This window comes from Nycticebus coucang, chromosome 7 (genome assembly GCF_027406575.1).
Source record: "Nycticebus coucang isolate mNycCou1 chromosome 7, mNycCou1.pri, whole genome shotgun sequence".
Classification (NCBI taxonomy): domain Eukaryota; kingdom Metazoa; phylum Chordata; class Mammalia; order Primates; family Lorisidae; genus Nycticebus; species Nycticebus coucang.
In genome coordinates, this window is record NC_069786.1 from 61,878,577 (window position 1) to 61,903,410 (window position 24,834).

The 24,834-nt window shown below is 39.1% G+C and overlaps 1 protein-coding gene across 2 annotated transcripts in view; it reads left to right on the forward strand.

Moving 5' to 3' along the window:
* Positions 1-24,088, forward strand: part of CSRNP3 (cysteine and serine rich nuclear protein 3) — a 106,864-nt gene extending 82,776 nt beyond the window's left edge. Inside the window, exons 3-6 of one of the 2 annotated variants that reach the window (XR_008381235.1) lie at positions 3,872-4,131; positions 16,668-16,964; positions 19,794-21,280; positions 23,908-24,088. Coding sequence is in view for 1 of the 2 variants with exons in the window: in XM_053597391.1 (XP_053453366.1) it covers positions 3,872-4,131; positions 16,668-16,964; positions 19,794-20,849 (1,613 nt within the window). In the remaining variant the exon portion in view is untranslated. Of the gene's footprint in view, positions 1-3,871; positions 4,132-16,667; positions 16,965-19,793; positions 21,801-23,907 lie in introns of those variants that run through there. The other variant, XM_053597391.1, reaches the window with a different exon arrangement.
* The last annotated feature ends 746 nt before the right edge of the window (positions 24,089-24,834 follow it).

The window sequence follows — 24,834 nt, forward strand, 5'->3', positions numbered from 1 at the left end:
AAGCTGCACTTAAAATATCCCCCATAAGGCTGAACTTACTAGTATTCCAAAACCTTCCTTTAAATGTATTCTGTAGGCTTCTGAATCATTGTTCTTATGATACAATTTGTAACATGCAAAACAACCATGAGCACCAGTTTCCATCAAAGCATTAATGTAGGTAGGAAGAACACCATTCCTGAGACCCTTATAATCTTAGAGCTCTCAAGGGTCCAGCGGAAAGGCTCCTGCCCTTTGTCACTATTGTCAGCCTCCAAAGCCATAAAAAAGTCATCTTTAAACTCTAGCATTTGGGGAAAAGATAATTTTGGGGGAGGGGGTGAAAGGGTGATTCAAGAGATTCATCTAGAAGAGTGAAGAATTCATTTAGAATGCCATGAATTGTCTAAAAAAAAAATAGGAAAGTTATGAGAGGTATTTATAATAATTGTTTTAAATGAATACATCAAGTAATAAAACTATCAAAAGTATTTATCATAATTGTTTTAAATGAATACATTCTGCATTAGAACCTTTTTACTTACTGGTAAATTTATGGCCTTGAAAGACAATGTCTTAGGTGCATCATTTTTATGATATCAAGAGTGAAAAAGATCGAAGGTTATCCCCTCAAAACCAGAGGCTCTGGCCTGTGGGAAACTGCTGGCTGATGAGGTTGTCAGATGTGGTAGCAGAATACTAGGCAGATTGTTGAATTTTGCATCCTATGGTGATCTTTGACATTTTGACAAACCTTTCTCTGTTTGGAGATGATTTAAACACACAGTTCTGAAGCAGATCGAAACTTTAAAATCAAAGTTTAAAATTGTCTTTACTTCCAGGAATACAAGTGGGTTGCAGTGAATGTATACATAAATAAATGAGAAAATTATGTGTACTTCAAAAGCATTTGCTTTTTGGTAATCATTTCTGGAAAAGTAAAACAGAGAATAGAGAAAGTTGACAAAGCTGAATTTTTGCCCTAATGTCATATTTCACTTATTCTCTAATCTTCTGACTCTCTTAACTCCGTCCAAGTTTCTTGTCCCTTGGAATGGAAGCTCCACACAGGCAGGGATCACGGTTGTTTCTTTTTTTTTATGTATCCCAAGTGCCAAGAAAGTGCCCGGCACTTTCTGTAATAGACTCTCAATTTATATTTATTGAATAAATAAATCCATGAAATGGTATTCATCATAGAATTCTCTCTGAGACACAGGAACTTGACCTCCCTGGAAAAAGATTCTTACACAAATCCAGTTTGCTATTGTGGTTGCTTTTCTTTCGTTGCTTATACAACCTTATGAATCAACATCATCTTTGAAACCCATAGTAGTTGACATTCACCAGAGGTAATAGGATAGCAAATCTCAGTCTTGCTCATCTCTGGTGTGGTCTCACTCCCTGCTCTGACATCATGGTGAAAAGTTAGGGCTTTGAATAATAATATTCACCACTAGTTCTATGACCTTGGCCATGTTATTTAGGGGGTTATAGCAAATGAAGACAAGGGTTATATCAACTCAAGGAGTTCTAAGAATAAAACGAGATAATTCATATTAAATTCTTTGCACAGTGTACCACACAGAAAGCACTCCCTAAATGTTCTGCTCAAATCATGGTTTTTCCTGTACGTTTTTCTATTTAAGCATGTGCATCCGTTTCCTAGGGCTGCCACAAAGTACCGCAAGTAGGTGGTTTCAAACAGCAGAAATTTTTCTTCTCATGTTTCTGTAACCTGAAAGACTAAGATCCAGGTGTTGGCAGGGCGATGCTCCTTTTGAAACCTAGAAAAAAGTTTTTCTTGTAGATCCCGCCTTCTGGTGGCCCCAGACCCTCCTTGCCTTGTGGCAGCATAACCCCTACCTCTGTGTCTGTCTTCACATGATATTCTCCTACGTCTTTTCATGAATTCCCTCAGTGTGTATCTGTGTCCAAACTTTACCCGTTTATATACCTTTAATCCAGTCATATTGAATTAGACCCACCCTAATGACCTCATTTTAACTTGGTTACCTCTGTAAGGATCCTGTTTCCTAATGAGATTACATTCTGGTGTCTACGGCCATACCACCCTGAATGCGCCCCATCTCATCTGATCTCGGAAGCTAAGCAGGGTCGGGCCTGGTTAGTACTTGGATGGGAGATGACATTTGGAGGTACTTTAATACATTTTGGGGGGAAAGAGATGTAATTCAAACCCTAACAGTATCATTCTCTTTCTCCTCGACTATATGTGTGTTTCCTTCCTCAAAGAGGTAGTATATAATACAGCACCAAATTGGGAGTTTTTAGGTTTAAATTCATCTGTGCTACTATCTACACGCAATGAAGTCAGTCAAATTCTACAAGCCCGAGTTACTTCATTGTAAAAATTAGAGGGTTATGCCAGGTGATTCTACCGTATCTTCTACCTCCAAAAGGTCACGTGTATAATGTGTGGTTGGCCTTCTTTTTCTCAATTATGGTGTTTGCCTCAACTGTCCTTGATACTCTGTCCATCTTTAGGTCCTCGTAACTAATAATAAAGGTTCTGACCATCACACACACAGACACACACACACATAGGTATGTGAGGTAGAATAAATGTTAATTGGCTTGATTTAGCAATTTCACTATACATATTATCTATAACTATATATGTAAATGTCATGTTGTATACCAAAAATACATATAATTTGTATTTGTAAATTTAAAAATAGTAATGATAAAAAGAAGAAAGGTTCTGATATATCTCATGGAATTTTCTTTTTTTTTTTCTTTGCAATTTTTGGCAGGGGCTGGGTTTGAACACCTCTGGCATATGGGGCCGGCACCCTCCTCCTTTGAGCCATAGGCACCCCCCCATCTCATGGAATTTTCAATCATCTTACTATATGCTTGGATTAAAATCCCACTATCTGAAATGCTGTTTAATGGGTAAAATTTCTTTTTCAAGTGAAAACTTTGTTAGATTTAGTTTGTTGAAATATCTAAAATAATGCCAGTGAGCATTTTTGTGCATATTTTCTTCTTTTTTTGACTTTTCTAATATTTATAAATAGACATTATTTGTATTCTAAGCACCTTCCCTTTAGAAATTAGATCTAAGGTATGAGGATTTGTGTTATGTGTCTTTTCTGATTACAGTATAATATGACTTGTGTGAAATTTATGAATTCAAAAGTGAAAGGATTAGGAGGAAATGCAAAATGACAGTAGCCCCCCATATATGCATTTTTTTCTTTCTGTGTGTGTAGTTTCAGTTACCTGTGATCAGCCACACTCTGAAATATTTAAATGGAAAATTCTAGAAATGAACAATTCATATGTTTTAAATTGTGCGCCTTCTCAGTAATGTGATGAATTCTTGCGCTGTCCTACTCTGGCCCCTTTAGGACTTGTAGCATCCCCTTGTCCAGCATATTAGCACTGACTACATTCCCTCCCCATGAGAGACTTGGTAGCCATCTTGGTTATCAGAGCCATTGTTGCAGTATCACCATGCTTATGTTCCAGGAAGCTTTATTTTACTTAATAATGACCCCCAAACTATATAATTTTGGTAATTCTATGCCTTCAGGCATTTACTGGGGATCTTGGAATATATCCCGCAAGGATAAGGGGGTCTACTGTAAATTATGCCACTGAATCACAAACTGTTGCCAACTTCCCTGAAAGTTGGCTTAGATTACCATTATAGAAGTACTTAAACGTCTACTCTTCCATGGCTTGAAGAACATTTAAGAAAGAAAATAAAAAAGAATTTTGTGCCGATTCTGGGATGTCACATGTTTAGGGTTGACTAGGGGTATTGACTATTGATAGATTCAAGATCATCAACTGGCATTTTCCTGGTCTTATCTGAGCACGGCTGCCCTAGGTGTTCACAGATTATTTCCTTCTCTTTCAGCTTCCTCCATTCTCAAGAGGGAGAAGCGGCTGAGGACAAAGAATGTGCATTTCAGTTGTGTCACCGTGTACTACTTCACTAGGAGGCAAGGCTTCACGAGTGTGCCCAGCCAAGGGGGCAGCACGCTGGGCATGTCCAGCCGCCACAACAGCGTGCGCCAGTACACCCTGGGCGAGTTCGCCAGGGAGCAGGAGAGGCTGCACCGGGAGATGCTGAGAGAACACCTCAGGGAGGAGAAACTGAACTCCTTAAAACTAAAGGTACAGAACACAAAAACTCCCCTTTGGAACCATATCCAACTTAGATTCACAAACCAAACTGGGCATTTTACATAACAGACTGTATGCTGAAGCTTTTTTTTTTTTCAAGCAAAACAGTATATTCTCTTCACTGAAAACAATGTGGGAGAATTACTTGACATTACTTATTCATTCATTCCACAAGTATTTACTATTGAGTGTTGCTAGATTATCTGCCTTGTGCATGGACTCGGGCTCACAGGTGACCCAAAATAGATGTGGTCCTCTCTCCAGAGGATTTAAAAGATTGATAGGAAAGAAAAGTATTAGTTAAGGTGTCATGAAGTGACATAAAGGGGAGTTGAGAGATGTTACAAAAGTGTGTAACAAAGCACTGACGTGGTCCAGGAGGTCCTCCCACGCGGCTGGGGCACAGCAAGAAGAATGAAGGAACGTACAGGAGGCTGGGTGAGGGGGGAGCTTTGTGTACCACATGAAGGTGTTTATTCCTGTTCATCTTTAAGCTCAGAGTTGGAGTAGCCGGATAATATGATCCAGATCTTACAATGATGTGAAAATAATTTGGGGGCAGTAGTCTAAGCTGTATTGGGAGGGGAAGGGACATATGGAGTGAGACTAGTTAGAAGGCTATGACCGTAGTCCAGGAGAGAGGTGGTAACTTGTTAGATAGAAATCGGGGGAGATAAAGAGAAGATGGATAGATGGAGAAATTTGGGAGGGAAAACCGACAGTACTTGATGACAGGTTGGATTTATTGGGAAGATCGTCAGCAATGACTCCTAAGTTTCTGGCTTGCAAAACTGAGTGGGTGGTAGGTGATAGTACTATTTGCGATGACAAGGATATAACAAAAATCACAGGAAGACAAGCAGGTTGTGGGTGCATTCTGGACAACTGAGATCATTTTGGACATGTGGAATTCGAGGGGATTTTGATTATCAAAAGATGTCAGGAAAGTGTCCAGGTGGAGAAACCTGTTGTTGTCCAACATTAGAGAGTAAGCAGAGGGAAATACAACATAGAATGTCATTTGTTGACTAAAGACAGTCTTTGTATTTTATTGGTCCATCACCCGATCAACACATAGGAAATATTCTCTCATCATAATCTAATGACAAAGAAAATCTTCCTTAAGTAATCCAGGGTAGTTAACATAGGATCATTAATTAACTACCTGAAGTACCATAGGCATGTCTGTGTTACCTTTACGTTTAGTATACAGTGTAAAATCAGTAAGCAGACGTGTAATGTGTATTTCAAAACACCTTGTTTTATGTATTTTGCAATTAATGTATGTGCCTCATTCCCAATTGCACAACAAGGCAGTTGCTTAAATTAAGCTGGACACAACCTCACCTGGAGCATGTATCATATTTCCTTTAGCAGCATTTTTGGCAAGTTTCACTGAAAGCTCCAGATTTCATTGAAAGTGTTTTATTAAGAATCCACCTTTATTGCTGTTGTTTTCATGATTTCTTTGCATGTAGCTTAATTGAATGTTAATTCTCAGATTTGTTTCTTAAATCCACCCTCTGCCTTAGTAACCCACTTTAAACCAACACTGTTCCGTGTTTACCCAAGGAATGAAGTCATTCTCCAAATTCAAATATTGGTAGAACAATAGTTATGGCTGCCAATCATGAAGTGATTTTTATTTGTCAGGCATTTAGACAACATTATTTAATCTAATCCCCACAAAGACCCAGTGGGATAGGTAAATCATTAGAACATGTTTACAACTGAGAAAAAAGAAGCACAAAGATGTTAACTAACTGGCTCACTCAAGTAGAAAACTGATTGTATTATCTTGTTACTTCTAATTCTTAAATTAATTGATTATCCCCTATAGGCCCTGTGAAAGACAATCTTTGTACCTATGGGGAGTCATCCTTTTCTGGGGTTTGGCACTGTGTGCAATGGTTTTTAACATCTGGGAGACTATAATACCATCTGAGAACCAAAAGATTTATTGTGGTGAACTTTGAGACACTTTGTACATGTGATGAATGTTAGGGGAAGCCACAAATCTCCAGCAGCCTTTCCCTATGTTCTACATATTACAATTTGTACTCAACTACTTTCACATTTTTTTCAAATAAGCTGAACAAAAGAAGTAGAAACAGAAAGAGCACTGTACTAGTGATTTGTTTTTTAAATGATATTTGATATTGGATGTTGGAGAGGCTACCATCTGAGCAGATATCATGTCTCAATTTGTTATTGATAAATGAAAGCATGCCATTTTTCACTTTGGTGAAGATGTAAACAAAAAAAAAAATATTTGGTTATTATTGCCACTTCCAAATGAATACCAAGATAATGGGATTCTGGGTGATCTGATCTTCACCTCACTGTACTTAACACTGTTAAGAACCACATGTCACTGCAATGTGGACCAGTTTTTAAAAAAAATCTGAGTGGAATTAATATAGAAAAATTACATGTTAATTATAATTTCTCTAAAATACTAGCTTTTCTGGTTTTAAAATGTCATTGACTATACTTGTCTAAGATTTAGTTGTCCAAAAACATTAGCTATCCAAAAATTTCTCTCTGATACTTGAAATTACACTTTTAACATGACATTTGTTTTGGAATATAAATACCTCTGTGCTAAGTAACAAAATTCAGATGCTCCTAGACTTCCAATGAGGTTCCATTCCAATAAATCCATTGTAAATTAAAAATATCCTAATTCAAATCGCATTGAATACACCTAATTAACCAAACAGCGTAGCTCAGCCTCATATTTGAAATGTGCTCAGAACACTTACATTTTCCTACAGTGGGGCAAAACTCATCTGGCAACACAGTCCGCTGTAGATAGCGGTTGTTTACCCTGACGATCACATGTCGATAAAGCTATGCTGCTGCCTGCCTGGTGAGAGAGTTTTGCTAGACCAGGAAAAAGAGCAAAATTCAAACCATAGATATTACTGAATGTATGTTTCTTTTACATCATCACAAAGTAAAAAAAGAAAAAAACAATCAGGTCAAACCACAAACCACTGTAAGCCAGAGATTCTTTGTAGGTGTGATGAAATTAATACCATTCTTTTGACTGGGGATTGGGGTGGCAGAAGGGTCACTGGTACAGAAGAATGATCCAAAGAAGAAAGTGAGGACTGCTAAAGACAAACTCGCACACTGTGATTTTGTCTGAGCTGGTCCTCAGCGACAGTGAGCTGCCTACTGAGTAAGGAGTGAGGAAAGACAACCTCAGACAGGACATTTTCCAAAACCCTCATTATGGAACCAGGAAAACCCATTGAACTTGGAGCTGGATAGTTTTCCTTCTACTTGTTTGACAGTCAATAGTCCCAGGACAGTGAGGAGAAGTTTCTGTTTCCGTAGTACCTCTGTGTGTTTCTAGAGTGTCTCTATGGGGTTCAAAACAGAGAACCCCTTCATGCATTGGCACCCACCTGCCCCAATAGGGCTTAAATAGAGAAATGTGAGGGAAAGAAGCACATACATAGACGCTTCTAGATACTGTCTTACAAAAATATTTTGAAAATGAAATAAAAATAGCAATTTGGGGTTTTATTGCCCTAATTTATAATTCATCTTTCAATCAAGTTTTAAATTAAATGTACTGAGAAATAACATATACTATTACATTTGCAGAACAAATATAATTGTATTTGGGAGGTTCACATGTGTCTTTTTTGTTGGTGGTGTTGGTATTTCAAACATTGTCTATAAACAACTAATAGAGAAAGTTGATTGAATAAAATGCATGTTCCTAGAAGAAATAACTAGCTGTAGATTTCTAAATTACAGAGCACAGTTCTTTTTCTCAGTCAAGTGCATTCAAACATGTCAGACTCTTCACAGTAATCAATGTAGTCTTCTTAATACTATACTGTTTTTCAAATTAAGTGCTTAGAGTTCATCATCTGCACCACAGTGTTGAACAATTACATTAGTCTTTATTCCCATTTTGCATGTATCTGTAAAATGCATCAGGCAGCCTTTTGTATGTTGTAAAAGAGCTTTGGCTTCCCAGTCGCCTCTGGGTTCTGACATACAGGATTCTACTACTTTGTTCCACAAAATTTAGTGTAGCTTTCACAGCTTTGGCTTGTCTCTCTGTCTCAATGTTCTTTTTCAACCACAGTTGTTCTCTTTTCTGAGATCAAGAGTCTATTTCCACTCTTGTTACCATTTCCAATAGCCTTTCACCATTACACACTTTTCTCCATTTCTCAGTCATTTTGGTCCTCGAGTAACGCTTGTTTGTCTGTCGTTCTTTCCTCATTGAGGGTGTGGGGAAGAGTTGCCCAATGGTAACTCTTCCTTTAATGATTAATCTTGAAAAAAATCTCTGTGTAAAATTTCTTCATCCCAAATCTCTGACTTATAACTGTGTTTTATTCATTTAGTGACCTACCCATGCCATAGTATAATCCTCCACTTCACCTCCAGCTCTGCTCTTTGTATCTCTTCAAATATTGTGATTAATTCTCTAGAGAAAGGTCTTAAACTCTCTGAGAGATAACTCACATGTAAGAGATCAAGGTTGGTAAGGGATGGTTGAACTATATCAGTCATTAACATTTTTAGGTGTGTTTTTAAACTATTTTCCCATACTATAGTCCTTTATTAGACGTTTTACAGCCTGCTGTCATGATATTTTTGAACTCTGCTTATGCCTACTGAATTTCTGAGTTAGACTCCGTAAAGCTACTTTACTTTACTCCAGAGCATACTTACTGTCAGAGTTTCCTGAATGCATCCCTAAATGGAGGGCTGTGGTAACCTCACATGGAGAACTTTGATGTGCCACATACCTTCTCTTCTATATGCACAACCTATTTTGACTAGTACTGTGCAGAGTAACTACCTAAGCAAAATGAAAGAAACCAGGAAGGTGAGCTGCAGCCCTGGACAAATGCATTACATTCAAGAATATGTTCTTTCAAAATATTTCTGTCTTTCAGTTCAAATGAACAACTAAGCATATGTAACCAAATCTTTATTTTTCTGTGCAACAAACATTCATCTTTTAATTCATGGAATTGTGTTGCATGGATTCCCCTGTTTAAAATGTGAGTGGTGTGCTGGAGCCAGCTTGTTAAAGTTGCTCACGAAAGTGAATTATGCACCTCTTTTCCCAATGGTAGCTGGAAATCAGCTTCAAGGGGAATATTTAAACCATGGGGCCTGACAAACATAACAAGTTAGAATTTTTTTTTATAAGAGTATCAGTTGTTGAATATTTACCAGCATGCTATTGGATTTATCTGGCTAATTAGCTACAACTGAAAGAGGCAAGAAAATAAAGGAAACTGGAAGATAAGGGATCTTTTTAAAAAAATTATACGTCTTATATATTGATATTATTATCTCTTGTGACTTTTGTGGTCACATGTAGGCCAAAGACTCATGATTTCAGCTTGCTGGAATTGTTATGGGCTAATGAAACAACTGAGCATTCTTGGTTTGCAAAGGCTTTATTAAGTTGGTTCTGTTTTGCCACCTGCAATTATCGAATAATGAACTGAAAATCAATACCTTAAGATTCAACTAAATGTAAAAATGATATGAATGTTTTTCTTTAGTTTTCCAAGGACCTTAGAGACTAGGTCATTTGTCCAAGTCACACTGCAAAGTCAGGAACTTCTTTTATTGAATACATCTACATCTCCTATACTTTCCAACCTTTTACTGCACATTTCTGGCGACCCTGAACACACTGCTTTTTTTGAAGTAGCCCGGCCTATCCTATTTATTCAGCTTTAATTGTTAGAAAGCTCTTACTTGCGTCTGAGTATACCTTTTGACCCCAATTCTGTCCAAAAGGCATACACAATAAATGTTTTCCCCTTTACAGATTCTTGGAGTTTGAAAGGAGTGGTGACAGACATGCAAATATTTGAAGGCAGCTTACCAGGTCTCTGTGTTTCTATTCTGTAGGATCAAACATCCCTAGTTCTTTCCACTGGTCTCCCCGGGGCATGGTTTGCAGGCAGTCTGTTTCCCTGGCTTCCTTCCTCTAGATACAGTGTCAGTTATATCCACCTCATAATATGGGACTAGATGTGGGCATGGTACTCCAGATGGATCTGTGCGGTAGACAGCAATGTGTTACATCGTCCACTCCCAAGTTTTGGATGCTCTTCCCAGGAGTACACACTAAGCTTGCAGTGGCTTTTGAGACCACGATCAATTTGTTTGTTCATATCATGTTGGTCGTAAGTAAAAAAAAAAAAAAAACAAGAAATAAAACCAAAACCAAGCAAATAAATAAAACTTAGGTCTTTTAAGCCAAGTCTGTATTATGATATAAATCAGAATTTTCTAATATTTTCATTGTGAAAATCCCCATTAGTGGTAGATGTGACCTATAGACCGTGACCCATAACATTTTATTTGATTATAATAAACTCAATCTTCTCTACAGATGTGATAAGCTTGCCTTTTGGGTCCTCATTCAGGTTATAGATTCAAAATTGTCTTTCACAAGACAGGGCCAAGTTCAGGATATGCTCTCAGAGTAATTAGCCTCCAGAGGAAAGGGGGAACCTTCCCTTGCATCACCCCAGCACGACCTCCATTGAGAAGCGCCACTTGGGTGGGCCCTGGCTGCTAATGCGTGTAAAGATGCCACATACCTCATTCCTGGCCTCCTGGATGGTACCGATGAGACTGAGCATCACTGGTTTTAGAGACATTTTTATTGACCAATTAAATAAAAATCTATGTATTCAATCATACTCTTATTAATCAAATAACATTTAGTTTTTCCGTGTGAAGATAATAAGAAATTTTTTCAGAGTCTGAAAAATTCTCAGAAGGAGATTCTTACTTCTGAGATAAGAATGAGGACTAGACCACTGGTTTTCCAACTACGAGTATAGGATTGAGGAACAGGAAACAGAGCCTTGCACAATTCATTCCCACTTTCATCTTTGCTATGTTGGGGTTGTGCACACAGAGTATTATTTGAAAAGTAGATAATTTGTCTTTAGTGAACCCAAGCAACAGTCTAGTAATCACTACTCTTCTTTCTCACATGTACTGTGGCTGTTTAAACAATTCTTTCTAGAATATTGTTGTCCAGAATTAGCCCTTTTTTTTTTTTTAACAATGCGTTCCCATGTTGATCATTTTTAATTCCTTCCCCCATGATTCTTCACAGCTGTTAGACGGAGCAACAATAAATTTAAGCTTTTCCACAGCATAAATTATTGGGGCCTGCGCATTCTTACAGAAAGCAGCTGAGTCTTCTTTTACCGTCTCCCCACCTCGTTTTGCTTTAAATCCTTCCTCCATGTCTGTTCTTCTGCTTCTGTTTTGAAGGTTTTTCTTTTTGAAAAAGACCATGGAATCAGAATGGGAAGTAAATCATTCCTCCTGTGTCTTTGTACCGAGTTTCCTTTTTCCCCATCTATCTTTCCTTCCTCCTGGCTTCTTCAGTAACTGGTGCTTCCTATGCTGGATCAGGACTGGTATTTTGTTTCCTGCCCCAAGCACTGAGATGGGATGATGGAGCTGATTTATTTTTTCCCTTCCACGCAATTTTTCTACCATTGCTTTAAAAAATTCTTTCTCTAAACTGGTCTTGCAGTCATAACTCAAGCTTTGGAATCAAACAAACTCAAGCACCATCTAATTAGTTATTTAGCAAGACTTGGCAAATTACCTTCTCTAAGGTTCATTTTTCTCAACTATAAAGTGATACTTGCTAAGATTCTTGTAAAAATTAGCTAGGAATTCCTTATGAATTGAGTTAAAATTCTCAGACTTCCTGTCTCTTTAATTCACACCTTTGTCTTTGCATAAATATAGCTAATGTCTAATACAAAATAAGCATAAAAGACCATTCAGTAAATATTAAATATATAAAAATAGTATGCGTATACACATATACACACAGATCATGACTTTAAGAGCACAAGCTATAGAGTCAAATGTCTAGGATTATAACAGGGCACACGACCTCAGATTTGCAGTCACGGGCAAGTTATTTAGCTCCTGTGTATCAGTTTAGATTTATTTAGCTCCTTATCAGTTACACAGATACAATGATGGTATCCACCTCGCGAGAATTTTGTGATGCTAAATGAGCTAATGCAGGTAAGTGCTTAGAACAGTGCCTGGTATACAGATTCAGAAACTGTTATTAACATTGTTATTATCAAGTCATAATCTGTTTCTCCTACCTCTCTTTCATCCCCACCTCCAATTTCCCTTTCTTTCACACACAGACATACACAGAACCAAAAGGAAGTTTGAAGGCCAGGATTATTTGGTAGTCTTCCTAACCCACACTGTCTGTACACTTTCTTCGAGCTCCTGCGGTGGCCACATTATTTTGGGAGAATGAACACTACATGAGAAATGAATCAAGTCCTAGATTGAAAGCCTTCATTTGAAAGTGTTGGCTACTATGTGGTTTATTTTATTTTTTTTAAATTAATTCATAGCTGTGTACATTAATGCATTTGTGGGGTACAATGTGTGATTGTATATACAATTTGGAATGCTTACATCAAACTGGTTAACACAGCCTTCACCTCACTTACCTAATTGTTGTGTTAAGACATTTACACTCTCCTCTTAGTAGAGCTGACATGTGCCCTTCCAATATGCACAATAGGTGACGTCCCACCGATTACCCTCCCACCACCTGGCCTGCCCCTCCCCTCTCCTCACCTGCCTCTTCCTTGCTTCATTCTGGGCTATAGTTGTGTTTTATCATTTGTATGAAAGTGTGGGTGATTATATATCGGTTTCATAATAGTACTGAGTACATTGGATACTTTTTCTTCCATTCTTGAGATACTTTTCTAAGAAGAATATGTTCCAGCTCCATCCATGTAAACATAAAAGAGGCAAAGTCTCCATCTTCTTTTTATAGCTGCATAACATTGGTGCAATTGGCTAGCGCATGGTACTTATATGTGGTTTGTTTTATAAGTGTAGTATCTTTTTAGACACATTGTGGTTTCATTCCATGTTAGAGTCCCAGCATTATATTGAGTACTATGGAAAGCTTGTAATCTGTGTGTGAGGTACAGGGAAAAGCATATGGAAATAGCTATTAAGGAATTTGGTTCTACAAGTTTGTCTTGGAGAGGTCACAGTTAACTACAATCTCATTAATGCAGAAAATAAGGAGGCTGCACTTGAACTAAAGTCTGAAAATTCAATGATTCCATTCTGATACAGGAAAAAGACATTTAAAGGTACCATTCATGTCAAGCGAAAATAAATGAACAAAATAAATCTTCTTGCATAAAAGGAGTTAGCAAGAGCACATGAGATGATCTTGGCAGACTCCCTGGATTTCTTTGCACTTGATCTTCCAGCATAACGATGTGAGTTGGTTCGGGACAAAATAGAGAGCACATGGACTTTTTCCCTCATTGTTTAACATGGCAAAGGCATTTGGAAATAATCTCTGTAGTACTCTGATTCTAAAGAGTATTAAAACTCAGTACTTTTGGCCTGGGTTTTAAAGATACAAATGGACATAAACTGGAGGTGAAGGCTGGAAAAGGACTCCCAAGAAAGATGTTAGAGAATCAGAGTTTGTCTCAGAGGCTACATGCCATGCCAGAAATGTGAGGGAAGATAAGCCAATTAACTGGCTGGACTAGAATATTCCCTTCATTAGAAGGGAGACAGAGGATATTGAAGCAGGGAAGGGAAAACTTTGCCAAATCACTTCAAAGTTAATATGAGATTGTGAAAATCTAGATTAGAACCTTAGAACACAAACAGGTTCTTGAGCAAGAGTGAAACAGTATGTAGCTCTTTGTGGAAGAAGAGTTTGGATTCTTAGTTGAATTTTTATTTTAAAATAAAATTGCTTATTAAATTTTAGTATATGGGAGTAAAAGATGCATTTTATTCCTAAGGGCACTTATATTTGAGGTAAACTGAATCTGTAGTTCAAGTTCTTTTGAGATATAGCTCTTTGTTTCTTAATTGTTAGGTGCCAATTGTTTGTTCTTGTTGCCCTAAAAATTTTGATTTCGCTGGTAAATGTTTGCTAACATGTTGACTTTTAGATTTCATGTATTCTCTGATAACCATTTTTTAAAAATAGCCCTATTTGTACAAAATGGAGATTGTACAAAGAAGCATAAATATTATGGAATACAGATATTGAGTAGGAAGTATTTACGTGAATCATACTAGCCATATTCTGAGTATGGTACATGTGTTGTGTCAGAAGCTTACTGAGGCTCACACAGGCAAGCCAAGAATCAAAGAAAACAAATCTAGACCAGACACTGGCTCACACCTGTAATCTTACACTTTGGGAGGCAGAGGCAGGTGGACTACTTGAGCTCAGGAGTACAAGACCAGACTGACCTAGGGAGGGAGACTCTGTCTCTCCCAGACAGAGGGAGACTCTGTCTCTACTCAAAATAGAAAAAATAGCCAGGCATCATTGCAGGCTCCTGTAGTTCCAGCTACTTGGGAGGCTGAAGAAGGAGGATTGCTTGAGCCCAGGAGTTTGAGGTTGCTGTGAGTTATGATGTTGCCACAACCCTCTACTCAGGGCAACAGAGTAAAACTGTCTCAAAAAAAGAAAAAGAAAGAAAGTAAAAGAAAACAAATCTAAATGCCACAGAGTCACAAAATGGGAAAGTGAACACTTTTTTTGAGACAGAGTCTCACTACATTGCCCTCAGTACAGTGCCGTGGTGCCACAGCTCACAGCAACCTCAAACTCTTGGGCTTAAGTGATTTTCTTGTCTCAGCCTCTCAAGTAGCTGGGACTGCAGGTGCCGCCACAGTGCCCGGCTATTTTTGTTGTTGTCCTCGTCTTTGCTTTAGCAAGCCCAGGCTGGGTTCGAACACGCCAGCCCTGGTGTATGTGGCTGGTGCCCCAACCACTGAGCTATGGGAGCCAAGCCAGCACTTCTTGTTTGTTAATGTAGCTGTACCTATCACAGAGGATTAAGTACACATTAGGTGATCATACACTGAATTCCTTAGAAAATCAGATCTTTACAGATAGAAATATGCAGATGTTACTAAATAAGAATTAGAATAATGACTACAGCTAAAGTAACATCCAATTAGTGGACATCACAGGTTAATTAATAAACACCTATGCAAAGAAATGCCAAAACAAAGAAATAAATTTCAGATCACACCAAGAAACAAAAGCCAGTAAGAGGGTCCATCTTTGTTAAGATCATAGATTTAAGCTCTGAAATATTCAAAATTGCAATTAAGTTGCTTTTGACACTGCATTTCAGGGATCTTTTGTAAAAATATCCTACTGTGTCGTTTCCTCTGTGAAAGATTCTCTACCAGAGGGCAAAATGCAACCTTTGGTTTGTTTTTTAATATATTCAGGGTTGTTCAACTTAAGAGTTTTTTCCAGTAACAAATGTTCTTATCTAAATGGTGGACTTTTTCTTATGAAGATGATGAGACAATGTCTGCTGTTACCAGAGGAGTTTTACAGTGTGATGGATTAAAAAGTTGCTAAGATAACCGAGCATAATAATAATTACACTTAGTGAAGATTAGGATGGAATACATTTTAAAATGTAAGAATTAAACATAGCTTTTGTATTTAGAACATTCATGATTTTTTTTCTCATAACACGTCTGGATTTATTCCCGTGCTGCTCCTCAGAATAGATTTCTTGCCCATATTAAAAAAAAAACTTCTTTATCTAAATGCTTTGTTATGAAGGAAACAACACATGTGGTGGTCTGGTAGCAACAAATGTAATACTGATTCAGGGCCTACTGATGGATGAGATTAATTTAGAAAGGAAATATAAATAGAAGCAGAATAGCCAGGGGTATATGAAACATGGTTGTTGTGCACGTAAGCTATTGTGCAGGAAGGTATTGCTTTGGGTGAAGGTTGGCATGAACTCCTCTGCGGGCCAAGTTTATGGTTTCAGTTGCTGGTTGCCAAGAGCTTGCTGGCCCTGCTCTCTGCTCCTTGCCTTAGAGACCATGTTGACCTGATTATTTGTATCAAGACCTTGTTCTTGGAATGTTCTGTAGTATAATCGCGTTTGTAATCCCAATAGCACAGTGCAACACAGCTTTATCTCCCCGTGCTTGGTTTCGTTTGAGCCAAAAAGACAGGGTTGTTATTTGAAGGACAACATGTTTGCTGAATTAGGTGGCGATGGCTTCCCCGAAGAGCTGTCCCCTTTGAACAAGGACACGTTTATTCCAACATCAGAGCTGCCTATCAGGAACTCTGTCTAAAGATAGCTTTCACGGATGGGCATCTGTAACCTTTAGTCTTTTAGACGTGGCACTGGCTAAAAGTTCTCACTGTAGCTCCTAACATTCAGAGGTTGAGAGTTCCAATTAGCAGCCTTCTGTTATCAGTACAAAAGCCTGTCTTCTGATGCCTTTCTTTTCTCTCATTTCCCCTGACAGAGGAAGATAAAAGGAAACGTTCTAATTACAGACAGCTTTTGGCTATGGGGACCCGTGGTAGACGCAGTGTAACCAGCCGTTCCCAGCACACGGTAACGCGGTGGTTTTGCGCCCTGCCCGTGCTAAGCCTCCTCTTTGCTGCTTTGTGTCCGTAGATGACTAAGAACGGCACCGTGGAATCGGAAGAAGCCAGCACCCTGACGGTGGACGACATTTCTGATGACGACATTGATTTAGACAACACAGAGGTAGACGAGTACTTCTTCCTACAACCCTTGCCAACCAAAAAACGAAGAGCCCTGCTGCGCGCCTCGGGAGTGAAGAAGATTGACGTGGAGGAAAAGCACGAGCTGCGCGCCATCCGCCTCTCGCGAGAGGACTGCGGCTGCGACTGCCGCGTGTTCTGCGATCCGGACACGTGCACCTGCAGCCTGGCGGGCATTAAGTGTCAGGTGAGCGTCTGAATACCAGAGCGCGAAACAAAATGCTTTAACGTCTGCCAGTCTCTGCCACCCCTAAAGCCAGTAGTCCCGTTTCCTATACGAAGCTTCCCACAAGTGAAAGAAAACTTGGTGAAGCCAACTGCAGAATTCAGGAAGAGAGAAACACTAATTCGAGAAATTCACGGGAATGCACCGTGCGATGTGAAAGGCCACCCAAGCTGCACTTAGTCAATTAAAACTGTCATCTTGGGTGGCGCCTGTGGCTCAGTGAGTAGGGCGCTGGCCCCATATACCGAGGGTGGCGGGTTCAAACCCAGCCCCTGCTGAACTGCAACCAAAAAATAGCCGGGCGTTGTGGCGGGCGCCTGTAATCCCAGCTGCTCGGGAGGCTGAGGCAGGAGAATCGTGGAAGCCCAAGAGCTGGAGGTTGCTGTGAGTCCTGTGACATCATGGCACTCTACTGAAGGCGGTAAAGTGAGACTCTGTCTCTACAAAAAAAAATAAATAAAATTGTCATCTTGGATTCAATTATTACATCAACTTAGTTGACTTTCTACAAATATTCAAGGAGATCATAATGCCTCTAACATTTGAAGTTGTGCTTTCTGTTCCATGCATGGGATATAAAATGATAAAATTGATTAGAGGTGGTTGGACGATGGAAATGTCATCAGACAGAGATTTCCGAAAACTCAATTGTTCTCCTGTCTTTGCTGTTTTCTAACTTTGTGAAATTGTCAAGTTGGGTAAACTCCCTAGGTTTACTTGCTGCATCTCTAAAATCTAGGGGCTGGACTAGGTTAAGGATTGGAAAACTGTAAGTTCACAGGCCAAATCCAACTCGCCACCTATTTTTGTGAATAAAGTTTTATTGGACTGTAGCCATGTTTTTTTTTTTTTTTTTTTTACTTCTGTGAGTATATTGTGTGTGATAGCTTTCATGCTCTTCCAGCAGAGTTCGCTACTCAGATTGCCGCAGAGGCTGTATGGCACACAGAGCTCAAATATTTACTCTTTTGTGCTTTTCAAACAAACAAACAAACAAAATCCTTTAAAAGTTTACCAGTCTTGGGCGGCGCCTGTGGCTCAAGGAGTAGGGCGCTGGTCCCATATGCTGGAGGTGGCGGGTTCAAACCCAGCCCCGGCCAAAAACCACAAAAAAAAAAAAAAAAGTTTACCAGTCTCTGTTGATTGGTAACCACGTACTTCTCTGGTCCCCATCCATCCATCTCATCATTGGTGGCCTATCAGTAGTTAGAGCTGACCACTTTATGTAGAAATATGGCTTTTTAAACAAGGAAACCCTCTGAGGCAGGCAAAAGAAGACAATGCCTGTGAGCTGAACAGTTGCTCAAGATTGATCATAGAAAAAAGATTCATAAGTAAAACAACCAGCTCTGAATCTGCGATTGCTTGGGATAAGGATGATTGTGTTGAGTCTACCTTCTCCACTATAGCACAGGAGACCCTGTCCTTGACAAGATGACAAGCAGAGGCAGTATGTGACTTAAACTATGGTCTCTATATAGGTTAATTTATAGACCTGAGTCAATTAATAAATATCTTATGAGTACCCTTGGATTGCCCAGAACTCCACCTCTCACCTGAATGAAGAGGTCAATCCAACATTTGTTGAAACCAATCACTCTATCATCAGGTATCAATTACTCAAATAATTTTGGGGTACTGATGCAGTGTACTTTCCCTTTCCTTGAAAAGCTTGTGTCTAAGGGAGTGAGGAAAGAAGGGAAAGAGCTAGGACCTAAATATGAATTCACTAATCAGTCATAAGTGTGCACGCGTACCACATCCCTGCAGTACACACACAGGCACCCATGGACCAGGGACCCAAAGAAGGAGAAAGTAAACAAGCTAGAGCAAACTAAATTAGTGTGTGATACTAGAGTTCATTTTATAATAAATAAAGAGAAAAGGACACAGCTAACAGGAAGAAAGTCATATAAGTTGAATTAAAAATAGTATGCAGAAAGTACAGTTAAGTTTTCTTCTTTAAAAGTGGGCCTGTGGATGGACAGCGCCTGTGGCTCAAAGGAGTAGGGTGCTGGGCCCCATATGCCGGAGGTGGTGGGTTCAAACCCAGCCCCAGCCAAAAACTGCAAAATAAAAAAAAAATAAATATGGGCCTGTGGAGCAGACACTGTGGTCCCAGCAACTCAGCAGGCTGACACAAGAGGATCGCTTGAGGCCAAGAGTTAGAAACCAGCCTGGGCATCATAACAAAACCCCATCTCTAAAACACAAAAAGTTTTCAGTTAGCTAGGCGTGGTCGTGGAGTACCAGCTACTCATGCAATGAGATGGGAAATTCATTGAGCCCAGGAGTTGGAAGCTGCAGTGAGTTGTGATCCTTCAACTGCACTCTAGCCTGAGTGATAGAGAAAGACTCTATCTCAAAAAAAAAAAAAGAAAAGAAAAAATATATATATAGTGATAATGTGGGTATGTGAGATGGAATTCAGGAGGAGGAAAAGTAGCTTGGGGAAAATATAGAAGCATTGAAAAAATGGGAGCAGAATTGATGGAATGGGGAGAAGGGAAAGGCAATGAATGGATAAAAAGTGCAACACACACACTATACAGGGTCAATCAGCACACCCACAGCCCATTTTAATTTTGAGGATAGATTTAAAACCTAGTTAAGTCTTAGGTTTTAATCTTTCCCTCCGTCTTTTGCTTTTGACTTGCAGTTTGTCTGTCATTTGCTCTGGCATACAGTGGAATGGAGCAGATGAATCAATTCAGGAGTTACTGAAAGGTACTGGGTTTTTATTTGGCTTGTAATAGTTCCACGGTGCTAATCTCTGTTCTTCTTTCCAAGGTGGATCGTATGTCTTTCCCGTGTGGCTGCACTAAAGAAGGCTGTAGTAACACAGCAGGTAGAATCGAATTTAATCCTATCCGTGTTCGGACTCACTTTTTGCACACAATAATGAAACTTGAACTGGAGAAAAACCGAGAGCAGCAAATCCCCATGCTGAACGGTTGCCATGGTGAGATAAGTGCTCACAGTAGTTCCATGGGCCCTGTCGCTCACTCCGTAGAATATTCTATCGCAGACAATTTTGAGATTGAGACTGAACCTCAGGCCGCAGTGCTGCACCTGCAGTCTGCTGAGGAGTTAGATTGCCAAGGAGAGGAGGAAGAGGAGGAGGAGGAGGAGGAGGATGGGAGCAGCTTTTGCAGTGGAGTCACCGATTCTAGCACGCAAAGCTTGGCACCTAGTGAGTCAGACGAGGAGGAAGAGGAGGAGGAGGAGGAGGAAGATGATGAAGAGGATGACAAAGGAGACAGCTTCGTGGAAGGTTTGGGCACCCATGCCGACGTTGTCCCTCTTCCTTCTGTCCTGTGTTATTCTGATGGCTCCGCCATTCACGAAAGCCACGCAAAAAATGCTTCTTTTTATGCCAACTCTTCAACTCTGTATTACCAAATAGATAGCCACATTCCAGGAACTCCTAACCAGATCTCTGAGAACTATTCTGACAGAGATACTGTCAAAAACGGTACCCTTTCGCTGGTGCCTTACACCATGACCCCAGAGCAATTTGTGGACTATGCCCGACAAGCAGAAGAGGCCTACGGTTCCTCCCACTACCCAGCTACCAACCCCTCTGTAATCGTTTGCTGCTCCTCTTCTGAAAATGACCCTGGTGTGCCCTGCAATAGCTTATATCCTGAACACAGGTCCAATCATCCTCAAGTGGAATTTCACTCATACTTGAAAGGCCCCTCCCAGGAAGGGTTTGTCTCTACATTGAATGGTGACAGTCACATTTCAGAACACCCTGCTGAAAATGCTTTGAGCCTTGCAGAAAAGAGCAGATTGCACGAAGAGTGCATCAAATCACCCGTGGTTGAGACAGTCCCTGTTTAGTAGCTTAAATTATTCTAGGACCAACTCTTCCCCTATTTAAGGCACTGTATTTAATTGGATTTCCTGGGCTCATCGTTGTTTAAACTGAAGACTAAGAAAACTTGGACTGTGGTTCATTTTCCAGACTGTATTTTGTTTTCTCCTTTCTGGCCACATGGCTGTGGCATTGCACAAATACAGTCTCTATGGGGATTTTAAAAGATTTCAGACTGTTTTGATAGAAAATGCTAAATTTTAAAAATGCATATCTCACAGTTGCCTACCTGTCAAACTGTGTGAAACCTGCCAAGCTGTGTAGATCAGAGCTCCAAGTTTTGGATTATCGGGCCTGTGCAAGATGTTAACTAAGACTGGGAAGTGATAAGATTTAGAGTCCTAATTTTCAATATATCTGAAGATGATGGTGACTTTTTAATGTAAAAGTAATTAATGTAAGAAACAGATTTAATTGTTCCATGTGTATTTTATTTATGGTAGTTTAGAAGTCATGTTTTGATGACAATGAACAGCAGCATGTTCATTCAAACTGATGACACATAGCTAGTACCACAGAGCATGCCCACATGGATTGCATCTGGAATCCACTCACATTTTTATGATGATGACTGATCAGATTTGCAAATACTTTCTTAAGGGTGAAATAGACCTTTTTTTTTTTTTTTTTTGCTATTTTAGACAAACAAATGAGTCTTTATGTGCAGGTCCTTACACAGTTTACTCTTAACGTTAAGAGTCAGGACAATCCTCTGGGGAGGGTCTAGTTCACTGCCCTCCCTCCATTGACTCCACAGATGGAGGTAGAAGGAATTGCCTTTCTTTTCAAACAGTGTCATCTTGGTTCTTAGCTTGGGCAGCACCTTTAAAGTCTACCCCCTATATCAAAATGCACTTTAGTGCCCCTTCACGGTACCTCGTGTGGGGTGGGGACTGAGAACTCTTTGAGATGAAAAATTAAAAAAAAAATTTTTTTAAAGTATCTTTAACTATTATAAGGTTCATATAACTAATGTAGAGGAATCATCTAATGATACTTAGGAAGGAAAATGACCTGTTTTCCTTCACCACTCTGAGGACCTAACTCAGTAAATGCAGAGGAGGCTGAGGAGACATGGAAGAGACACCACCTCAGCAGCCAGCCTTCTCTACAGTGCCATCAACCCATCTCTACAAAATAAGTGTCTAATGAGATTTCCACTTAGTGACTAGCTGATTGAAGGGGGGCCTCTACCCAAATACTCGACTAGGCCTTACTTTTCTGAAGCATTTTGATTTGTCTTGCCTGGGACAAATAGCAGAACAGTCCAGAATGCATTGTATACTTTCTGATTACCTCAGGTTCTCTTATTACAGGGAACAGATAGAAATAAAACATGCACTCCCCACCTTTAGATTACCTGCACTTGATTCATCGGAGGACTTCTAGGATCTCATTGCCCTGTAAATTTATTTAGGTAACTAAATAGTCGACTCTACCTTTTTTTCAATGCAATATACCTATGCGAATACTTTTCACATTTTTGACCTTCTATTGTTACATCATTTCATGTGTTTTATAACTATTGGAAATGTGGACATGCCTTGCTATTCAGTGACTGCATCACTACTTATTTTTAGACTTGAGTGTTTAGAATTATAGATATAAATATATTGTAGATCTCAATTCCTTACAAAAAGAACTTTTATTGAACTTAAAATGCTTGATCTAGAGAAAGTCCTCCAATGGAAATGTTTCTACCAAAACTTGATTTGGGGAAAATGTGTTTTCTTGGCAGCTCTTTCACTGTGCGGTTGGTTCCTACTTCTCTACCCCGCCACTGGGCCAAATTTATAACTATTCAACTTAAAAGAGCTTTGGGTTTGTCTTTACGCTTTATAAATAGCAGTAATGAGGACAGGGATGTTCCTTTCCAATGATTATCACCTTGGGCTAATCAGATTGGGATTCTCAAATCTCAATAGTGTATTCCAAGTTATCTGCAAAGTTATAGTTTTTAGTGCTTAATCTCCAGTTTTTTTCACCCGCTAATACTATCTAAAGAGCAGAGGCCCAAAGAGAAAATGACAAGAGGCTATTGTTTCTTCTTTCAAGCACAAGGAAGAGTCATGTGTACTATATGTGCTGAACAAGCTCTTCTTGCAGGATCCACGTGTGAAGCGCGCTAACGTTATTCTTGGACCCCAGAGTGTGAGGAAGAGCCAACTGGCTAGAGCGGAGTTGAAGGGTAGAATGACAGTTCAGTTTCTGAAAAGATAAATGCTTTAATTTGACTTCAGCTTTACAAAAAGGTTTGAAGAAACTTTCTAATGTTTGACTGGATCTTTGTTTTGTACCTTTGTTTCCAAAAGAATGCTTCAAACAACAGAGCTTTTTCCCTATCTGTCCAATTATGATAGAAAGTTACAGTCTTACTAAGAAGAATTAACCCTCCCACAATGACAGCTTACATTCCAATTTTTCATATACCTAACTATCCCCTAAACATCTCCCACAAACTATACATAGGCTACCTTTTAAAACACTCCCATATCCCTAAGACACACATACAAGCACAGGTGGGTGTGCACCTGTACACACACACACCACACCACACACTAGAGAATGACAGATTTTAGGCAATGGCCAGTAATGAGTACTGGGTTTTTCCTGCCCCGGAATCTTTTTGGGTTTTTTAATCTAAAAATGTTGTCTAGAAAAGGAGGTAATTTGTAAAGCTATCGTTTGAAAGTATTGGGTCAAAGTTGCACATAATACTAACAATAAAATCATTTCATTGTTAACTTCCTTTCCCAGAGAAGATGAGAGAACATAGTGTTTCATCTGACATTTTTCCCCCATTAATAGCCCCTCTAGTCAACAAAGACAGCCCACATGCCAGGAAAGTGCTGCAGTCATTCCGAGCTTTTAAAAATGGGGATCAAGCCAGACATAGCCAGTTAGGATACTTAAGATCTTTATACCAAGACACAGTAACCTGTCTGCAGCTGTTGTAGTGCCCTCTAAGCAAATTGTCATATTTTTTGACACACAGCTTTTTCGTCATTCACTGCCAATCAACAGGCTTCAAGCTCCGGTCTCTGTTGTCTTAGCACCAGCTAAGGTATAGACCTTTAAATGGGGTTTAATTCCCAGTTATAATCCTGGCGAAATGGATTTGCAAGTCAAGTGGCTGAAGCAGCTTTCGTCTCCTTTGTCACTCTGGATTTCCTTAGAAGAAAGAAGTCAATAAAAGAGATTTACGTGAAATTTTTCTCCCCATCTCTTGATCATCAATTATTAAGACATTGGTAATATCCATTTGTCTCATGTCTTTTGGTTGATTGAATAATGTAAGTACTTTTTGAAAGCTAGTCTTTTCTTTATGATGAAATTATATTTTCCCCTTTGTACCAAACAAATATACAATGTGAAACTAGTGTTTCTTAGGGTGATAAAATCTACATAATTATATATGGCACCAGCAATACCAACCCCCAGCTCCCTAAAAAATCATGAGTTCCAGAAACACTGATCACAAATTCATCAGGAAGTAAAGAGATATGTTAAATAATGTTCTTTAAATTTTTATACTCTTAACAAAAAAAATTCTTTGAAAAATTCTGATTTGGTTACCATTAAACAAGAAACTATAACTTATTCCCTATACATTAATGTGTCACCGGTTCTCAGATTTAAATATTTGATATTGTTGTACAAGTTTATAACCCTTTGGTCTTGATATTCCAAATTTATGGAACAAATTCAACAAATATGTATTAACACTTGCTATGCTAGAAGAACTGTCCTGGGAAGTGTAAAGAGAGGAAAACTACAAATTCTGAAGGATGACATGAAATAATAAATCTATTCAGATCCTCTTAATATGTGACTTTAAAAAGTGATCTTAGAAAAACTGACATTAACTCTTGCCTAATTAGATGTGAGCTGTAACTAAAAGGATGTTTCTTTTCCCTAATTTAAGGGTACTCACTAGATCCCCTTTCATCT